The 21,279-nt window shown below is 38.8% G+C and overlaps 1 protein-coding gene and 2 non-coding genes across 4 annotated transcripts in view; all 3 read left to right on the forward strand.

Moving 5' to 3' along the window:
• The first annotated feature begins 260 nt into the window (after positions 1-260).
• Positions 261-332, forward strand: trnah-gug (transfer RNA histidin (anticodon GUG)). Its single transcript has one exon. It is a non-coding gene; the product is annotated as a tRNA-His (tRNA).
• Positions 333-649: 317 nt separating this feature from the next.
• trnah-gug (transfer RNA histidin (anticodon GUG)) lies at positions 650-721 on the forward strand. The gene has a single exon. It is a non-coding gene; the product is annotated as a tRNA-His (tRNA).
• A 2,653-nt stretch (positions 722-3,374) lies between these two features.
• Positions 3,375-21,279, forward strand: part of ptk2aa (protein tyrosine kinase 2aa) — a 79,725-nt gene continuing 61,820 nt past the window's right edge. The window contains exon 1 of one of the 2 annotated variants that reach the window (XM_084739222.1): positions 3,375-3,587. Coding sequence is in view for 1 of the 2 variants with exons in the window: in XM_084739220.1 (XP_084595346.1) it covers positions 17,793-17,811 (19 nt within the window). In the remaining variant the exon portion in view is untranslated. Of the gene's footprint in view, positions 3,588-17,571; positions 17,812-21,279 lie in introns of those variants that run through there. The other variant, XM_084739220.1, reaches the window with a different exon arrangement.

The following is a 21,279-nucleotide window of genomic DNA, read 5'->3' on the forward strand; positions in this document are numbered from 1 at the left end:
ACTCACTATCATGTGCAACATTACTTTTAAGTTTTTCTTTTTTATTATCATTTTTAATATTAGGTCTGATAGGCAATATTATATCTTTTGTTGTATTGATTTTATTCAATGTTACCGTGATTTTGGAGCAATTTTTGGCACAATAATTAGTTAATTAATAATTAATAAGTTCTATCTTCATGAAGGCAGAATTTATTGCAGGACTTTGTTCTCAATTGAAACAGTCTGTGACTTCCAATTGCAATCAGCTGAAGTGGCGAGCCGTGATCGTATAGTGGTTAGTACTCTGCGTTGTGGCCGCAGCAACCCCGGTTCGAATCCGGGTCACGGCAGCCTGTTTTGACACAGACAAGTCGCACGGAGAGAGAAAACATGTTTGATAAAACACGTCTGTGATCCCGACTTCAACCAGATAGCGTCTTCTGTGTTCAAGGAGAGGTAAGTAGACGAATCTGTGACCTGTTCACCCCGAGCGTTTGTCCTGATGTGACAGACAGCAGATTCAATGAACTGTTACCTACGTCAGGATTTTAACGCTCGCCTACGTGTTGGGTGACACCTGATGAGAGTTTTAACTAACTGGATCTTTGTGAGCTCACAATACCATCAAATAAGTTTGGAAAAAAACTATCCCATAACTTAACAGCCAGCCGTGATCGTATAGTGGTTAGTACTCTGCGTTGTGGCCGCAGCAACCCCGGTTCGAATCCGGGTCACGGCAGCCTGTTTCCCCAGTTTTTGCAGTGTGTGTGTGTGTAAGCAGTCTGTTTGGAAAGTGACAGTTCACCCCCCACAATTTATATGTTTCCTCTTGCCTGTAGTGCTAATTACCCATCTAGATAGTTTTTCTGGCTCCACCAGACAAAACATTGTCAGCTGAGGCACATAATTATTGATTAATACATTTTTAATCGGCTTAATTCTTAATGACAATTTCTGATTAATCATTAGCATCCCTATCATAATTCATGCCCCAGTTACTCTAGAAGATCCGCAGACCTGGTTGCAAACACTTTCATGCAGGAGCTATTTTCTTTCTAGTGGAAAGAAAGTAGTTCTGGTAGATTGTACCATAGAAAGAAACTAGTTCCTACATGAAACTGCTCACAACAAAGTCTGTGAATAATCTTGAGTAACCGGGTCGAGATTTCTGGATAGAGACACTGGTGTTTGGCAACATTTCTATGGCCAGTATCTCCAAAAGTCAGCGACTAACACCAAGATAATCTAAATGAATATCTAGCACTACAAGACAGAGGGGGAGAAAATTTTGGGCGACCTGTCCCTTTAAAGGAGAGGCAATCATACTAAATGATAGGATGGTAGCACATACACAAGTTTGATGATATAAGTACATCCAGCATAGAGCTTCATATTGAGCTGTTGAGTGATTGGTTGATTTGATTGCCAATGACTAAGATAGAAATCAGTTTATTTGTGCTTCACAGTATTATCACGACAGGATGCTTTCAAAAATAATTCAGTTTTTCAAAAGAAGTCAACATGTTGACAACTGTATGAACTATCCATAAGTTCTGTAGCGTTCACCTGATCGCACAGACCTATGTGTCTCATATCCCCCATCACTGAGAGATCTGAGGATCAAAAACAAATATACTGATCTTGACAAATGTTGGGCCTGGTCACTAAATCCATTGAGGTTCTCCCACTAGGGAACATGCACATAAATAAAACTGCTATTTTGCTAAATATGTGGAAATCCAGCCAAGGGGCATTACAATATGTAAACCCAAATATACTGCGATAACAAGTAATGTCCACCAGATGTCGTCTTTGAGCCTGTCATCAGAGGGGAGACTTAGAAAACTCATATATAAACTGTATTCACTTGCAGAAGAGTACCAGGTATTGACATAAAAAGACCCTCTCTCACCAAAAGCCTCAGGATCACTCCATATCAATTAGCTGTGAGTAATTTGATTAATTGCAAATTTCTGAGATACTGAGATGAGATTCTGTTGCAAAATACTGAGATAGTTATGCTCATTTCAGACATTGTACTTTTGATCTACTGCATTTATTTCTAGTGACTTTGCAGAGTCATTATTATGCAAAATGTAATCATCTGATGTATTATTATAGATTAAGATCATATAAGATTAAACTTGATTGATCCCTGAGGGTAAATTCCCACTACTCAGCAGTATAAAGTTATTAAAATTACCCTAACTTTCACCAGCTGCGACATTAAAGAGATTTACAAATTAACGCATCAATACATTACTACATTATTCTGAAATGGTCCATTCTGAATAGAATGGAATAGAATAGAATAGAATAGAATAGAACAGGATCTGATCTGCAGGACAGGACATCTCTGTCTCATGACATTCATTCATTTAAAGGTTTTTTGACACACATTTTGCCTTTAAGAAATGTTGCACCTCCTGCCATTTGAAAATTGCAAAAAAAGCCATATCGCAATTTCAATAAAAACTTGATTAATTGTGCAGCCCTACTAATGAATGTTCAATTTTTATTAGCCATTTTACTTTCAATTGGTATGAGGGTGAGTAGGTAATGACTGAACTTTCATTTTAGGGTGAACTATACCTTTAATAATAGCCACTCAATGGATGCTGGTAATTCTAACCTTCAGACTGAAGCGTTGGAGAACAATACTCTGTGCAAGTGTGTTTTATGTGTGTTTTATTATCATGTATTATGTACAATATTATTCTTAATATTGTACATAATACACTCACTATCATGTGTAATATTATTTTTAATTTCTTCATTATTATTATTATTATTATTATTATTATTATTATCATGTATAATTAGGTTTTATTCTATGGTACTGTGATTTTGGAGCAATCTCTGGCACAAGAATTAATTAATTAAGAATGAATAAAGTTCTGTCTTGTTTCATCTTAACCTCATGAAGGTGGGATTTACTGCAGGACTTAATCAGTTTTAGTTAGGTGTACCTAACTGTTCCCTGAATAAGAACCTAAAATATTTACTTAAATGCAATACTTGAGTAAATCTACTTAGTTACTTTCTATTGCTGTCTTAAGGATATTTTGATGCTAATACTTTTATATTTTTACTTTCTTAAATTTTAGTTTACATTTCGTCACTGTATTGCTACTTTTAGATAAGTGAAAGTGTTTAAGATAGCAATACTACGCTACTACTACTACAGATAGTAGTTCTCTTACTGTAGTATAATTGCCCAATAATGACATGTGAAGTATGTACACATTCATTCATTCATTCATGGTAGCAGTTTGCTGAGCCTGCGGCCAGGCTTTTCTCATGGGGAGCAGCTCCCTCCCTCCTTTCCTCCCTCCTTTCCTCCCTCCTTCCCTCCGTCCTCCCTCCTCCCCGTCCGTGCAGCAGCAGCAGCCATATTGGAATGCTGGATGTGGAGAGAGGGGAAGCAGGAACAGGCGACGAGAGAGGGAGAGAGAGGGGGGGAGACAGGCAGGAGCGAAAAAACACTAACTGTAACTACTCCCAGCTCTACAACTGAAATAACGGATTATTTACCGACTGTTAACAGCTTCTCCCGCCGGTAAAGTCAACACAAACCTGTCGGACGTCCCCTGGAGCAAGTCGACGTGAGTGATGTTGTGTTTATGGGTTTATTTCAAAAGCTAAAAGAAAAGTATGGGATGCGGTTGGTTTAACGTTCGTCCTGGCTGGGTTAACGTTAGCTGTTTCCTCTCCCAGTTTTTAGACCCACTCCAGTGTTTCTTATAAACAGGAAAATAAGTGATAAGTTATCTTGTATTTACAGGAACGTAACTAGGTCGCACTTTTCCTTTTTGGTAACTTGCAGCAGTTGAAAAGAAGTGTGACCTCCTACTGCCACTGAACTCGTCGCCACAGTCACATGTGAATGTGGAGTAACGTTAAATAACGTTTAACCTGCGGTAAATAAACGCAATGGATTAGCCTACATTTAACACGAGCTCTTAATCTCTGATCTCAGGAATATGTTGTTCCCTGTGTCGTGGATTCAGGGCTGTGTGGTTACCTTGACTTACCTCCTGATCAAACTGAACTTACTTAACTCTCCTCAGTGGGTCATTTATCTCTCTCGTTTCTTCGTGTACACTTTAGGGCTGCAGGATTTAGTCGCAATTGCAATAAAATCACAATATAGACAAGTGCAATATCCAAATCGCAGAACCAAGTTGCACTTTTTTTGAAAGAGTAAACATGCATGAGAAAAGGCCTGAAAATCTCGTTCTCCAGATGAAATAAAGCATGTTTGTTTGGTACAGACCTCAGTAAATATCAGGTCGTCATGATTTTAATAGTTTTTTTCAGTGGACATGAAAATTGTAATGGCATATCGCACTTGCAATTTCAGTCAAAATAATCGCAATATGACTAGGGCTGCAACAATTAATCCAATAATTGATTATTAAATTAATCACCAACTATTTTGAGTCAATATTCTCAGATTCCAGCTCATTAAATATCTTATGGTTTCTTTAGTCTTCTGTGACAGTAAACTGAATATCTTTGGTTTGTGGTGCAAAACAAGACATTTGAGGATGTCATCTTCGACTTCAGGGTTACACAGTTAGTTGCAACCCTAAATATGACTTCCTTTTTTCTTTTTTTTTTTGTACTAAATTGTGCAGCCCTAGTAGAGTTGTTTCGTCTCAAAACCCAACCAATTGACAAGTTTTTTTAGGGTTCTTGTTAATGTAGAATAATTGTTGTGATGTGATATGATATGTGTATGATATGATGTACCATCCCTACAGTCCCTCTCGTTTTGCTCTCATTAATAGACTAATTGTAGATCAGGTTCATAGTATTTATGTAGAAATATTCAAATAAATCAATTAGAGCTGAAACTATTGAATAATTGATTAGTTCACCGGTTCTAGCATCTCAAATGTGATGATTATTTGCTGCTTTTCCTAGTTTTATAGTGTTTTAAGAAGAGCTTGAAGCAAAGATGTCAAACATTTGTTTTTTACAGCTTATTAAATGTTTGGATCTTCTGCTTTTCTCTGTCATTTATGATAATAAATAAAAAGTATTTGAGTTTTGAACTGTTAATTGGAAAAAAGAATCAATTTGAACACGTCACTTTGGGCACTGTTTCACAAATTTTTTTTTTTAGATTTTTTTCACTAATTGATTAATCATGGGAATATTCTGCAGTTCACTTTACAGCCTAATTAAAATAATTACTAGTTGCAGCTCCAAATATAATCTTGTAAACTAGAGCCATGGAAAACATGTCTTTGGTCCTGTGTTAACACAAACAACATGTGATTGTTGGTGCAGTTCATTCATATTTCCTTGCAGGCTGAATTCTTGCAAAAAAAAAAACAGCCCACTGTTTTAAAATATGTGTAATCTTAATCTCTGATGTGACAAATAGTTATATGGACATAAGTAGACACTCAAAAGTTTAATCACTATATCCAAGTGAAACATCTCAGAAACATGCTGCCCTGTCTTCTGTATGAAAGGCTGCTGGAGCCTGATTTGCTTCTACTTCATATTCCAGATGCAAGAAAATGCTAATGAATTGCAGTATCCTGAGGCCACTGAGGCTTCAGACCCACAGTATACTAATAGGAGTGCTGCTCTGCACCCTTATATTTGCAGTTCTGTGGCGTGTGGACAAGCTACACCTTTGTGTACTGATGAGATCCATGACTGTAAGTGTAGGGGATGCCGACTTTCTTTAAGGTTGAGGTTTGGTTTTGGATTAACATCACTATTGTGATATTGTTATAATATGCTGAAAATATTTAGAAAGTCCTGATTCACTGAAATAATTTCACCAAGTATTATATTGAAAACCTTCAAACAAATTGCAGTGTCGATAGCTATGCCTACATGGACAAGCTTTCTTAAACCTAATTGAAATCATTCTAATAAGAAATTCCAACTTAACTGTTTACATGGACACTAAATAAAGATCTGATTAAACACGTGTTTGCTAGTGGTGTAATGATACTATGATATGGATAGATATATTGATTAAGTGTTCAACCTTCCAGTATAATCAGCGCAAAGTGAAACTATCAATTTGTCATCATCTGTAGGATACACTCTTATTTTGAAATTCTCATGGCAAGTCTGTGTCTCAAATGCCTGTAAAAGTTCAGTTATAAAATTGTCGAATCATATTTTAGTTGCTTTTTATATATATGTAATATAACATAAGTGTAACTGAATGTTTTAAATTGATTTATGATATTGTCAGATGGTGCAGGCCCCTGAGTTGACTCTAATCGAAATTATTTCGTGACAGACTTTGTGATATCAAAATTTATGATATTGTCGTCCAAAGATCAATATAATATCATATCATGATGAAACTTTACAAAGGATTAATGAGAATTTAACTTTTTTTTTTTTGTCATGCGCACGCTGTTGAGAAGTGTCTAATCTGTTGGAAATAAAACAGAAAAAGAAATGGATCTGGTGTCTAGTGCCAGGAAAGAAAGAAAAATTGTTTCCGCAAATTAGCACTGAAGTATCTTTAAATCTTTCACGGTTTTTAACAGAAAAGTTGTAAAAGTTTCCACCATTTTTCTATTAATTTCAACCAGAGGGACACGATCAGATTACGTGTTAAGTTTAAGTTTTTAAGAGCGCAGTGGCCGCGGTAAATGCGATTATCATGATAACTAAAATTTGAACCAGTATTACCAATCATCTGTAATTTTATCACGTTTTTGTGTTGAACCAGTTGTCGCTTCATCCCTCCTCATGTTGCTGTCATTCTCTGTTTTGAGGTGCTGTAAAGTCAAATGGGCTGTCAGTTACTGAAACAAGCAAAATTAGGTGGTTGCGATGGTGTGACAATAAACTCTGGAAAATTCTTGTCATCTGAATAACAGCTACAGTGGTGAGATGAAAGTCTGTGTCCTGATGACGTCCTTGTTGCTCGTTCCAAACACATAGCACTAAGTGCTGTCAGCTGTACGACTAATTCCTCTCACCCAACTATTAATTTAAACGTAAGTGATTGGAAATTATGTTCACGGGACTTTTTACAGGCTTGAGATGGCATTTCGTAATTTGCAAACAAGACTTGCATTGCTAATTAGCTTATTCACTTGATAAGCTTGCGTTTAGTTCCACTCCGTCTGCATTTGTTCAGCTTACTTACTGTGACCAAGCACTACACCACATGCAGAACTACTTTTTTTTTATTGGTCTTCAATGGTAAATTTGTGTGGACAGCGACAACTCGCCATTTTGCCGAGTCATACAAGTGATAGCACACAGCCTTGTTTAGAAGTTAGACCAGTTTTATTACATTAAACTCATTCCATCCCTGTGTGTTTGGAGCCTGTGGTAAACTACAGCCTCAGTCTACTAATTTGGCATCATAGGACCAAAATGCATGCAGCGCAGTCCTTTATCTTCAGTAGAAACATGTCATTACCTTCAGTGTGTGAAACAAGCAGAAAACAGCGTTGTCTGGCTTCAAGTTGTAACATACATCATGTGGCTCTAAGCAGATCCTTCATATGAACCTTCTACTTTAGTTTTTAGTGGTTTTCTTTTTATATTTTTGTGTTATCAGACTTTTGTGATAGATGTGGGCAAGTTGTCAGTAAGTAAGCTGTAGCTTCACCTTGCCGGCAGGACTCCTCCTGTGGCTGGTCTACAGCAGGGCTAATACAGGCGTGGCTGTGGTGTGTGTGTGTGTGTGTGTGCTTGTGCTTGTGCTTGTGTTTCCGCGTGTGTAAATTGCAGAGCAGTGCAGGAGGCCAGTATTTATAGAAACACTTGACTACACTCAGAGATCTTACAGAAGCAGTTCACTACATTGCAGAGAACCCTACGGTTTGTATTCCTGCAGGGTTGTGGCTCCGTTTTGGTCTATTTGTTAAACTTTTCTCCTCTTTGCAGCCGTTCTACTATGTATTCTGCTCGAGTTTGTTCTATTCCAGACAGACGACAAGTCAGACAGAGACAGAAAAACTGTAGAGAAAGACAAGAGGGTAACAAAGCCTCCAGTCTAGTGTCAGTCGAGTGCACTATGTGGTGTGACTCGTAATGACTCTAACTAGTGATAGCAATCACTGTGGACACATACTGTGTGTATGAAGGTATGTAGAGGTCCTGAATAAGAGTGTGTGTGTCCTTAATATGTGTGTCATGAGGAATTCATGATAGCAAATGAAGTAATTTGTCTTGGGAGGGAAAAGAACGACTCCCTATTTCAGTTTTGGCATTTTTTAAATAAGTTGTTTGCTGTTTTCCGAGCAAACACGGTGGCTTTTTCTCCCCGGCGATTGGTTACTTCATACCTACTGTGTAAATACTCCCAGCTGTGTGGAGGTCTGAGCTGCTTTCTTACATCTTGCCCATAATGAATGAATGAATGTTATTTGCAAACTCACCTCAGGAAGGAAAAAAAACATGAATGAACAGTTCAACCGAGCAAATGGTGTTCTTTGTTTGGAACCGGTAACTTAATTGGGAAGTATGATTAACTTTCAGCGTGTGTATGTGTGTGTGTGTCGGTGTGTATGTGACTGTATGGTTCTATAAACTCAGCTTCTGTCTTCCGTGGGACTTATTCCCCTGCATCCTCCCACATGTGGTTTCAGCTGTGAAGGAAAAGGAGCGTGTCTGTGTGTTTGTGTGAGTTTTTTGGAGGCTGAATGAAGGTCCATTCCCTTTGCTTCTGGATTGGTTGCATTCAGGAAGCAGCCCCCACACCCCTCCATGCACACACACACACACACACACTCACAGAGCACTTACTGTACATCCTAAAACATGCTGCGTCCCTCAGGAGCTGAAAGGAAAACGCCTTCTTCCTCTCAGCAGCAGCAGCGACGCTGTTCAGATCTCTCCGGGTGTTTATGTGTGTGTCGGTATGCTTCTGTGTACCTGCGTGTGTGTTGCTTGACTGTGATAATGATGGTGTTTACCAAAGATAACATGAGTAAACATTGTCTTGGTTTTATCAGCTGAAAACATTTTTGTACTCATTATAACTTGGTGTGGTGATGTGTGTGTGTGTGTGTGTGTGTGTGTGTGTGTGTGTGTGTGTGTGTGTGTTTATTCTTGCACTTTTATTTGTGTGTGATGATTTAGGCAGAGTTTGACTGTGTGTAATTGTGCGTGTGCATTTGTTGCAGCAGGATTATGAGTATATTTATTGTATAGAATTGCAATAATTGGTTGATTAATTGATTAGTTGATCAAAAGAAAATTCATTGTCAACTATTTTGATAGCTGATTAATTGTTTCAGTCATTTTTCAACCAAAAATGTCAAACATCTGTTCGTCCCAGCTTCTTTAATATAAGGATATGGTGGTTTTCTTTGTTATTTATGTTAGTATACAAAGATTCTTTGGGTTCTGGACCGTTGGTTGGACAAAAATATGAAACTGAAGATGTTACTTTGGGCCCTGGGAAATTGTGCTGGTCGTTTTGAACAATTTTGACATTTTATTGATAAATTATGAGCATAATTGCCAGAGAAATCGATAATGAAAATAATAATTTCTTGCAGCTCTAATATCAGAGGCAGACTAATAAATTGGCTAAGCAGCTCTTTATATATCATCCAATATGAGTTCATTGCAGATGTCTTAGTATCTGTGTGCATGCTGGCTTAAAAAGTAACAAGAGACTGCAATACAGAAATGCTGAAATTGGTTTGAGGTCATTTCTAGACACTACATTTTAGAAATAGGATGATCATATATTTCGCTCCCCTGCCTAGTCAGTGATGTGAAAACATCAGATTTCCTCACAGTCAGAGAAACTCATCAATCTGCCGATTATTTTCTCGATTAATCGATTAGTTGTTTGGTCTGTAAATTGTGAAAAATGATGATCACCGTTTCCCAAAGTCAAAGATGACATCCACAATGATGTCCACAACCCAAAGATATTCAGTTTGCTGTGATAGAAGCCATAATATATTCACATTCAAGAAGCTGGAATCAAAGAGTTTTAACTTTTTTTTCTTTAAAAAAAAAAGTACTCAAACAGATTAACAGATCATGAAAATAGTTGGTGAGAAAAGTCAAGGTGTGCATCCTGCTCATAGTTCAGGTATGAAATCCTAGCAAACCACGTAGCATCTTTCCTGACAGGCTGCTGACAGTGCTGTCAGCCAAAGAGCTTATCACACTGTTAATCACATTCTCAATCCGTCCCAACGCAAACACTGAATATAGTTATTGAATGAAGGGTGCAAATTATAAGAAAGTCAACCCCATTAGTAATCAATTAATTATTGAAAGAAAGGCTGTCTTGAGTAGGGATGAATCAATTGGGTATGCAGGATCTGTATCAGCACAGATACTGACCTTATTAAGTAGATCAGATAGTGGCCATGATGTGACCAATCCACATTAAATACAGTTTTCTTCATGAGTTTGATTTCAGTTGAGTGTTTCCACTAACATTTACATTCATTCAGTCATGGTGGGCCGCTGACTCTTTTTTTTTTTTAGTGACACAGCAGTCTGAGGTCCTCACAGTGAAGTATACAGGGAGGGAGATGGCACAGGCATGGGGTCAGTACTTGATATTAGCAGATACAATGAGCTGAGGTGTCAGATACTGTATTGCGAAAGACAACGCTGAATTGATGCATCTGTAAATCCCTGTGATTTGGACTGGGGCTCATACAGGTATGATGGATGGCTCTATGAGGCCCAGATGTTTCCTATCCATTGTTTGTTCTGGGCCAGTGGTCCTTTAAAGACTAACCAGCATTGTTAGTAATATCATGTAGTGGCAGTATTAGGTGGTAATCACATCAGACAGACATTTGTGAGTCTATATGTCAGCCGTCAAAGTCCTTACAGTTGGATTTTCCAAATATTTCAAAAGGAATTCACTTACTTGCTTGTTCACACATGAGCCAGACATTTCAGAAATGAAATTTCTGCAGAATATTGCATTCTGATGGTATTTGTATTGGTCCCCAATGATGCAGATTGGTGCATCCCTTGTCATCCTAACCTGAAACTATATTCTACATCTGTGATGTTTGAATCTTCTGAACAATGCCGTTTAATGATTGTATTTGAGTGTGGATTTATTGCAGTCTTTCTGTTCTGTTTGTACTGCAGTTTTTTATCTGCTGTTGCAGTTAAAACGTGCTTGAGTTTAATGGAAGACAATATATTAGCAGGTTTTCTGAGCTTTTCCTAACACAGTTGTTTTAGTGTGCATGTGAACAGATGGACCACTGTGTAGCGTAGCATTCTTGCTGTGTGTGTACTGAAATTTGCTACAATGGCAGGAAATGACATCGTAGTTAATGACTTATCCCTCCTTGGGGCATGCACACACCAGGACACACATACTCTCACACACACACACACACACACACACGCACGCACGCACACTTGGAGCGAGCCACCTTTGGTCATGCAGGTCACTGGTGCAGCGTGTCAGCTAGTGATGAATGGAACTGGAGCACAGCGATTCCCTCTGGTGTATATTTGTGTGTGTGTGTGTGTGTGTGTGTGTGCGTGCGCGCGCATGTGTGCATAAGACTGACTCCTTGACTCAAGCAAAATGACTTCACAAACTAATGACCGCTCTCTTGTTCCCTCAGTTTTATCCAAGCGAAGCAGTGATTGAACTGCAGTCCTCGAAAAGAACAATCACGACCACAGATATTGTAAATAAGTCACCCCTCTCCCTCTGTGCGTGCGTGTCGCGTTTGAGCGGGCAGTCAGTGTAATTACATTGCGATGAGTCAGAGCAGGAAAGAGAGAAAGAAGTAATTGTTGGGCTTTGTCATATAGACAGAGAGAGGAGAGGTGGGAGGAGGAGAACACTGGGTGGAGAAAAGTCAGAGAAAAACAGAAATAGAAAGATGAGGCAAGAAGACAGGGGGAGTGAGCGAGAAAGGGTCCCAAGATGTCCTCTTCCACTAGATTTTTAAACACTTGAAAACTATCTCTGGATATAGAAATGGTGTCATTACCTATTGGACACGAATCTTTATTTAGCTTGATTGGCAGCCATGGATTGTAGGTTTCTTTTGCCCCCTACTGTGCCTGTCCACATCTCAGGATATGTCTCAGACACCAGAGGCTCTTTGTTCAGCCAGCTGCCCTAACAATAGATAGACTGGGGTAATTGTGATACAGTAGTTAAAGGAATAGTTCGTCAGTTTGGGACATACGCTTGTAAGGGCTGTGACGATAACTACATTAGCGCGATCAGGTGATGTCTACCGCAGGGTTGGGCTCATTACAGTTGTCACTCCAAATTTTATTTTGAAAGGCCAGAGATCAGTGCATGGATCTATCAATATATCTATGGATCGGCAAGTCAAGAGCTCAGTGTCTGATTGGTCGACACAACCCACAACACATCTTGGGATTGCTGTTGGGCAGCTAACAAGATGCTAACAACAACTGTTGTCAAGATGGAAAAATCAACAAGTAACCACCAACGACATCTCCAAAAAAGAGCTCACAGCTGGATTACAAAGCTCCTGAAAGGGGTGTGATCTCACTGAAGCCAGCGTTGTAAAGGCACAACATTAGCATTAGCATTAGCTTAACGTCAGCCTGCTCAGCTTACTTACTTTGTCAGCAATTGGGAAATAACATGAGGCTTTTCTTGGTCTTGAGAAGCTGCAGCATTTATTAACTTACAGTGTAACCTGAACTGTACATTTACTGCCAGACTGACAGCTTTCTGCTCTGCTATGGACATCACTGTCAGTCTCAGTCTGCCACTGCCACATCTCAATGCTGTTGTAATATTAATAAATATCGATATCAGGGTATTTGGTCAAAAATTGATTGAGACTGTCCCACCAGCCCTACATAAAACTTTGGTGCGGTAACTCTCTGATTTGCCAGTGGTTTGGTTTTCCCTTTTTTGTACATATCAAACAAATGAGATGCAGATTAATGTGTTAATTACACGTTAAATCAAATGAATGCAACCGCAGAATCCTTATTTTTAAACGTCAAATCTGAATCCAGTGACTTTTGTCTGATGTGAAGTTTGACTGACAGCACAAAGTGCTTAAATAAGGACTTCATTCTTTATAATGGATGACAGATTTGCTGTTGTTTGGCCACCGGTTTAAAATAATTCTCGTTTTGTTCTTGTCTTTATCTGAAATGACAGTTACACAAGAGAATCCTTAAAGCAGACTGACAATAAATACAGACAAGTATTCCCACGTTACTACTGTCATTTAAGCTTGACTGACTCTGAGAGTTTGAGATTTATAACGTTGACATTTAGTTCAGAGTCTTACTCAAAATGTCACACAGCCCGTGTGGTGGCAGAGCATTTACTAAATGAATGAAACTTTTTTTTTTTCTCTGACATTACAGCTCAGACATTATAGGCCAGATACTCAGTGCAATGTTTCAAGTCCATGAAGATGTCACTCAATCATCGGTTGTATATATTAGTTTAGAGAGACTGGTTTCTGGGTTAAAACTGGACACAAAGTATTGAAGCTGCAAAAGCCAGGTACTTTACAGAGAGAGAATGAGACCAGAGCAGACATCAGTGTCTGCTTGGCCAATCATATGACCTCATCTCTTCACTAGATTCATGCACAACCACACACACCCACAAAAACAAAGTCATAATAGATCACAGAGAAAGACACACACACGCACACACACACACAGAGATTAGCAGTGAAACACCTGGATACGAGCCATAGGTATGACATCACACACACACATATTCACAGACTGGTGAGCTGCCATAAAGTAGTGTTGCTGAGGTCAGATGTGGGTATAATGCCACAGTGTGTCTGCCTGTGTGTCAGTGTATATGTGTCTGTCTGTGTGATTAGTCACCAGCAAGCTCACTCCTGTAACAAAGGTTCATTGAAGAAAAGTCTCGAGGCTGTCTTTCCTTCTCTCTCTTTTTTCTTTGTCTGTTAAAACATTTTTTTTTTCTGTTGTTAAACTGTTTTAACATGTTTTTAACAATAGCAGCTGCAAATACTGGAAACCCTGGCATAGGCTTATTTGGGAAAAAAAGATGTAATTAAAAATATTTCAGTTGATGTGATTGTTTTTGCACAGAATAAGTTTCAGCATCACAGAGAAATTAATCAGGTGCGAAACAAACTATACTGGACTTGGACTGGATTTTATCACAGTGGCTAATTTACTTTGCCGTTTTATCAAGTTTTTATTAAAGGAAGAATATTTAAATCTGTAGCGTTTGCAAATAAGTATTGCAGTCCAAATTAGAGATGAAACTGGATAAAAATTATCAAGGTTATAATTATTATCACAATATTGTTAAAATGTGCTGTAAATGTTCAAAACACACTGAAATAATTTCACCAAGTTCTATAATGGGATCATGACCTTTGCGATTTCAGTGTTTTCACTGATGGAAAACGAACCCACGTTGCTGCTGCGCCTGCGTCCAGGAGACTGTTGCTAATTTTGTTTGACGCTGGACAGTATTTATCATGAGTTTTTCAAAGTAATCAATCATGGTTCTGACAGTAGTTAAGATTTGAAGCTGTAATATTAATCATTCAGAATTTTATCACAGTTTATCGTGAAATCGAATTGTCTTATCCCTAGTCAAAATAGTGAATTTAGGTTGAATCTCTCTTAAATAGACAATCTATGGTTGAAAGAAGTTGAAGCACCGCCTCATCCCCTAGATTCGAAGCTCAGGCAGGTTGCTTACAAGCTGCGGAGACATTATATAATATTATATTTTGACAATGAAAAGCCACGAGTCCTCCTCTGTAAGCTGATCAGCTGTTAATAACGGTCACTTGTCTGTCAGTGTAACATTAAGCCCATTATTGCAAAAACAAAAGCGCATCACTCCAAAAATACACACTTCGGAGTCTGAGTTCAGTGACTACCTGCCTTACTGCCTGCCAGACTCCTTTAAAATATTGCTCAATTTAACCATTAACATAACAGACATCTACACCTTTTAAAAGATTTTTAATGATTTCTTACAACTCATGAACAGACACTAACTCATTCAGTGAACATTCAGCATTAATGTGAACTCTTACTAATGTGAAACAAGCAAAAAAAAGAAACGGTTATTCTGGCCTGAAATGAAATTTTCAAAGAGAACATGCTGGCTGTAGCGTTATTGTCAGAGAAGCCAGTATTTCAACTTGTTTACTTCTAAAATATCATGATCAGTTTATGATTTAGTGCAGTAAATATTTTACAGATTTTCCCTTTAATGTTTTGAATGTTCAGATGAAGTAGAGAATCGCATTAATCCTGACACACGCACCGACAAATACACTTAAAGAAGCACCGTGCACAACGACAGCGGCGGGGTTGTTCTAGGACTTTGTGATACGTCACTTGGAGATGCATCACCACTAGAGGGCGATGCTGACACACCAACTCATGCAGGGATTCACAGGCGGGAGGGAGACGGAGATGGAGGGACAGAGCTTAGATCCACCTTCTAAATGAGAGTCGGAGTATACTAGGGGCTGTGTGTGTGTGTGTGTGTGTGTGTGTGTGTGTGTGTGTGTGTGTGTGTGAGAGTGTGTGACATCTTGGCCTACTAATCCAGTGGCCCATTAATCTGCTTTACTCCTGAGCAACTCTCATCTTGTCTGTCTGCCTGTTTGCTTGCTTGTGTGTGTGCGTGACAGAGAGAGAGACGGCGCGCATTTGCCTCTGTCATGGCTCATTCATAGGCCTTGTGTTGAGTCTGCAGTGTCAAAGTGAGCATTTAGTGTAGCATACTGGATATAATATCAAGTGCCAGTGATTTTATGGCACTTTGAGCGCATTTTCTGGCCCATATCTGCAGGCACAAACAGTGGAAAACAGCCATGGATGGGAAAGTTCCAGCAACAACAGATTTCTGCCTTCGGGACAAAAAAGTTGACGCTCTCAAATGCTGACTTCTTTGGAGTCTTTTGTGATTCGAGACAAAACTGCTTGCATATCAGATGTCTTTTACACGCTCAGGATTTTAATCAGCATTTTATTTTGAGAACCAACATTTTCTGCCATCTTTAAAATCTGTTTTACGAGTGTGGGAACAAATCGAACGTTTTGAAAGTGTCATACACCAGAGATCGCTGACTGTTGCTGACATAATTTTTCTGATTATTTCACAACACACTGATCTTTATTAGCAGACCTGACAACGTGAGGCATACAGTTATTTTGCTTCGTTTCTGGTACAAAATGAAACAAAACTGCTTCAATCTTAAAATGAATGAGGACTTCTGTTACTATTAATTTCAGAAACTGAAGCCCAAGTTCTATTTTCTGCATCCTATGTATCTACAAGGGTCTGTGTGATGTAAGTTTAGTCAAGTCTGAAAGAGTCTGAATGATCCGTATATGCCGACAAACGTGTTAACACATTGATGTATGCAGACAGTTTAAACACAACCTTGTCCGAGTCCATTTTTATATCTGGGCCTCAAGCTTGCAGTTTGTGGCAAATGAGAGAGGTTACAAAAGAGCTGTCCTCTGACCTCTTTGGATGATTTTTCACAGTCATTACTTTTTAAATTTGTGACATTAAAACATCGTAGTCCTGGTGGCTCAGTTGTTGGAGCATCGGCTGGGTCCTCTTCTGTGGCCGTGGGTTTGACTCCCACCCATGGCCCTTTGCTGCATTTGTTACCCCCCCCCCTCCCTCTCTATGCGATTATAAAAAGATTATTGTTTAATCCTTGTTGTAACAAATTTTTGATTTTTATTATGTACTTATTTTTTGCCCCCTCCATCCTCTGCCCCTTCCCTGTCATATATCCAGCTGTTGTTTCTCAATTCAACTCCCACCACTATATTGCTGTATTTAACTATGAAGTAATCAGTTTTTGATATGATAAGGGGTGAGTATAAAGTATTCTGTTTCAAAATATCTGTAAAATTAGTTTCGGGTGGATTTACTTCCCTCCGGTTTGATTACAGTATAATTGGATTAAATGTGCAATCCTTTCAAAACAAAGACAGGGGAACAATTGACGGTCACTGCCTGTGTCTCCCATTTTCTGTCTTTCTGTTTTGTTCTGAAGATAGATGATTTCTGCAGGACTAAGTTGAGTTGAGAACACTGGATTATGACTAATTGAGTCGCACAGCAGGGGTGCATTTGTGTCAGAGAAGCAGAATAGCCAAAGGCAACGCAGCTCACACACACGCACACACACACACACAATGTTTAAATAACCCATACTCCTGTCCCTCCCTTGTTATGTCATTCTCCGCTCTGCCTTTTGCTCCTATACCGTCTCCTCCGCACTTTCGCTTCTTTCTTTCCAAAGTCTACCACTACGGTCTCTGTTTTTACTCTGTTTCTGTTTCTCACCTCTTTTCATGAAGTTTCATCATTTTTTCTCATCTCTCCTCTTCTCTTCCCCTCCTCATTTGAGTCTCCTCCTGTACATCTGGCTCCCTGTCTCACCCTCCATCCCTCTCCTGGGACACAAAGACACCCCTCCCCCTTCCCTCCCCTCCTTGCCCCCCCCCCAATTCCTTCCTCCTTTTCTCTCTTCTGTCTCCCTCCCCCCTTTCGCAGCCTACCCATCATGTCCCTCCTTCCCTCGTCCCTCCCCTTCCCTACTCCCACTCGGGCTGCTGTGTATCTGTGAGTGTCAGTGTAGTAGCTGTAGTTGTAGTAGTAGAGGGAGGAGGAGGAGGAGGCTGGGTTGTAAGCTTAAGCCGACATTAGCCATCATTACTGAGTTAGCTGGCTAGCGCATCTCAACGCTAGCCCAAAGACCACAGAAGCTTGGGATTTTGGCTTTTCCCAATTAAGCTGCCTGTCAGGGGAGAGAGATTACACTCTCTTCTGCTCTCTTCTCTTTCTCTTCTCTTTGGGACTTTAAATGGAAGGACTCTACCATGGTAGGAATTTCAAAATACAGTAGTGTGTATATGTGAGTGGGTGGTTGCATGTGTGTGAAACCATGCCATGTTATGTTCATGCATTTTTAAGGTTCAGTGTGTGTGTTTGAAAATGTTTGAATGAGCATTTGTGTTTTCATTCAGTAGCTTTTAAACTGTTTGAGTGTGTGCAGGTTTTAGATTTGTATGTTTCTGAATGTACTATCAGAAAAGGTCAGAAATGTTTAGTTTTAGCGCAGATGTTATTATTAATTGAAAAGTATTAATGATTTGATGATGAAGTGTAGTTTCGTAGTTGCTATAATAATGATGATGATAAAGAGAAGGTGGAAGAAGAGGTGTAAAAATATATTGAAATTTATTGTCCATGAATGTGGTTTTCAGTGGCTATAAGACTGATGAGGGGAAGGAGGAAGAAGAGGTTGGCAAAACTAACAGACACACATTTGGATGCACACAAGCACACTTCCAGTTGATTGAAACTAGAGCTGTGAAACAAACTGTAACTGTTTTCTGATATTTTATACATGAACTATTTCTATGAAAAGAAAATCCTGCACACTGGTCTTGCTCAGCATCACAATTTATTGATCACACTAATGTTTTGGTCCCTCTGGACCTTCGTCAAGATGAAGACCGAGCAGTGTTCAGGATTTGCTTGCACTGCACCTGAGTTAGTTGGATGTACGAATATCTCCTTTGAGCATAGATGAGTAATCAGTTACTTGAGAAAATAAATGGCGGATGAATCGATAATGAAAGGAAGCTACTTGCAGCCCAAATTGAATTTTCAAGGTGTTTTTCTGTTCTGTATGATTCGGCTTTGATCTGCCTCCCTTATGATGAACGATTTGGTATGTGTGAGAAAGGACATGCAGGGTTCCACGTTAACCATGGCCACAAAAAGTTACTCTGCATGTGAACAGGAAACGCTACTCGCCGCCAGCTAGCTACTGATGTGTTGCCACAGCTGAAGTATGGGTTTACTAAGCCTACGCAAACTGCTAACGCAGTCCTTACAGAGGGACAAGAAACACAAGATGTGGACTGTGAAAAAACTAAATGGCAATTAAAATTGAGGAGTGAATGGAAGCAGGAGTTTACGTCCTTAGAAGTGTCATATTGAAGACACCTAATGTATGAATAATGTTACAATTCATGGAAAAAGTGGACAACACAAGTGTAACAGTTAAGAGAGTCTGTGTTAAGTTGGGTTAAATTGCCTTTTTTTTTAAAACATAAGTTTACATTTGGGTCACTAAATTCCCTGACATGCAAGTGTTTGGTTGCTTGCAGGTAGGAGGCTTCAACTTGAAGCGTGCATGTGCAGTGAAGGGCGTTAGTGATGCCTGTGTGTGTGTGTGTGTGTGTGTGTGTGTGTGTGTGTGTGTGTGTGTGTGTGTGGGTGGGAGGGAGGCAATATGTGTGAGATGATGTGTGTGTCAAATTAGTGGGTTGTGTTTGAATACAAGTGTGCATCCTTATGTAGAGAGTGTTGCCCACATGGCTTTTTGTGTAGGTGTTAAGTGTGTATTATTGTGTATTTTGTGTACGTGTGTGTGTGTGTCTGTGTGTGTGTATGTAGGCATGAAGTAGCAATCCCCCTGCGGCATTTTGTTTCTAGGTTATATCATCTATATTTCAGCGTGTTTTAATATTTCGATTGTGGTTCATAATTGATGGAAATTTGCTAAACATGAGGCATAGCAGCTTCCCTCCCTCACACGCACATGTATACACACACACACACACACACACACTCACACACAAACACAGGATTCTGCACCTTTACCTGTCAAGCATGCAGGCAACTCAAGGACTGATTATATGAAGAATAAGTATTGTGTTGTTAGAGTTAATTACCCATTAGCATGGTGTAGTAGCGCTCTAATCTAACAGAGCACAGGGCCAAGCCAGCAAGGATTTGCTTTCATTGGCCAATCAAAATTGATTATTCATTTTTAACGTTGTAAACCAGTTCCCTAGTGTTTGCTCTCATAAAAAGTCAAAGAAAAATTAAATATTTATTGTCATGTTTGATTTTCTTCTTACTCAGAAAAAAAGCAAGTGTAAATTATGCTTAAACCACCAACTGGGGCTGTACTTTAGTTGGTCATAAATGTCAAGTGTGTTTTGATTTACTTAAAAAACAGACACTGGTTTCATATAAAATCGCATTTAAACCATAAAGCGTATTTCACCAGTTCATTCGTCCTAAATCTGCCGTGATGAATTAAACATAGCGTATCTGGTCTGAGTGTGATACATTAACAAGCGTGCCGCTCCAGTAAGCCAGTTAGCTTTATCACTGCACCTGAACTATACACACTTGAGTGAATGTGTGTGTGTGCGCTTTTGCAGATAAATGTGTATGAGCAGTCATGCGTTTACGTGACCTTATTATGTTGCATGCATGTAGGACTTATCTGGAGTATGCGTCATCTGTGTGTTGGTGTGTGTGCAGTGTATTTTGTGATAGCGTCAAAGGTTTTGAATAATTGCTTGATGTTTATCTGAATGTGAATAATGAGGAGGTGCACATGTGCTTCTCTTTGAGCACATTAACTTAACAGCTCACCATGGCAGTATTTTAGATGTTTTACACTGTAAATTGAGTTATGGAAAGCACTGATTTGTCCTCCGTTGTATAAACGATACGTAAAGCACGTTATGACAGGGTTGCACCAACAAAGATTAATTTAATCTAAGAGTAATTATTTTTAACAAAACTAGAAGGAATGTGCAATTAATAGCAATATTATAAAAATCCCAATATGGTTAAGTACAATATTCTAATCACAGAACCCTGCAATTCTTGCCTGGAACTACAAGTCTTGTTCTCCAGATGTAAGAAAACATATTACATTGTTTGCCAGCTAACTAAGAAGTTAACAAAAATGTTGGCTGTGTCATTTAATTGCTAGCTAAAAAGTTAACAATATGTTGCATTGTTTGCTAGCCAATTTGTTTTTAAAAAGTAAACAAAATGTTAGCTTCGTTGTTTGCTAGCTAGCTAAAAAAGTAACAGAATGTTATTTTTTGTGAAAAAAAAAGAATAAATGTTACATTGTTTGCTAGGTAAATAAAAAATTAACAAATTGTTGGCTGTTGTTTGCTAGCTAGCTAAAATGTCAACAAAATGTTACATTCATTGTTTGCTAGCTACCTAAAAAGTTAAAAGAATGTTATATTGTTTGCTAGCTAACTAAAAAGGTTAACAAAATGTTAGCTTCATTGTTTGCTAGTTAGCTGAGAAGTTAGTTAGCCTTGTTGTCAGTTAGCCTGCTCATCATGACTCGACAGAGAAGCTGTACTTTATCGATTGAAATTGGTTATGTTGCTCAATCCATTTCAAAAAGGTAGCCATTTTAAAAATGAAACTTCTCAGCTGCAAACTTAAAGTTAATGCTAGAGCAGATGTTAAATTGGAGTTTAACGTTTTCGTGCAGCAGAATTAAATTTAATCAA

This window comes from Lutjanus erythropterus, chromosome 16 (genome assembly GCF_056507025.1).
Source record: "Lutjanus erythropterus isolate fLutEry1 chromosome 16, fLutEry1.hap2, whole genome shotgun sequence".
NCBI lineage: Eukaryota > Metazoa > Chordata > Actinopteri > Lutjaniformes > Lutjanidae > Lutjanus > Lutjanus erythropterus.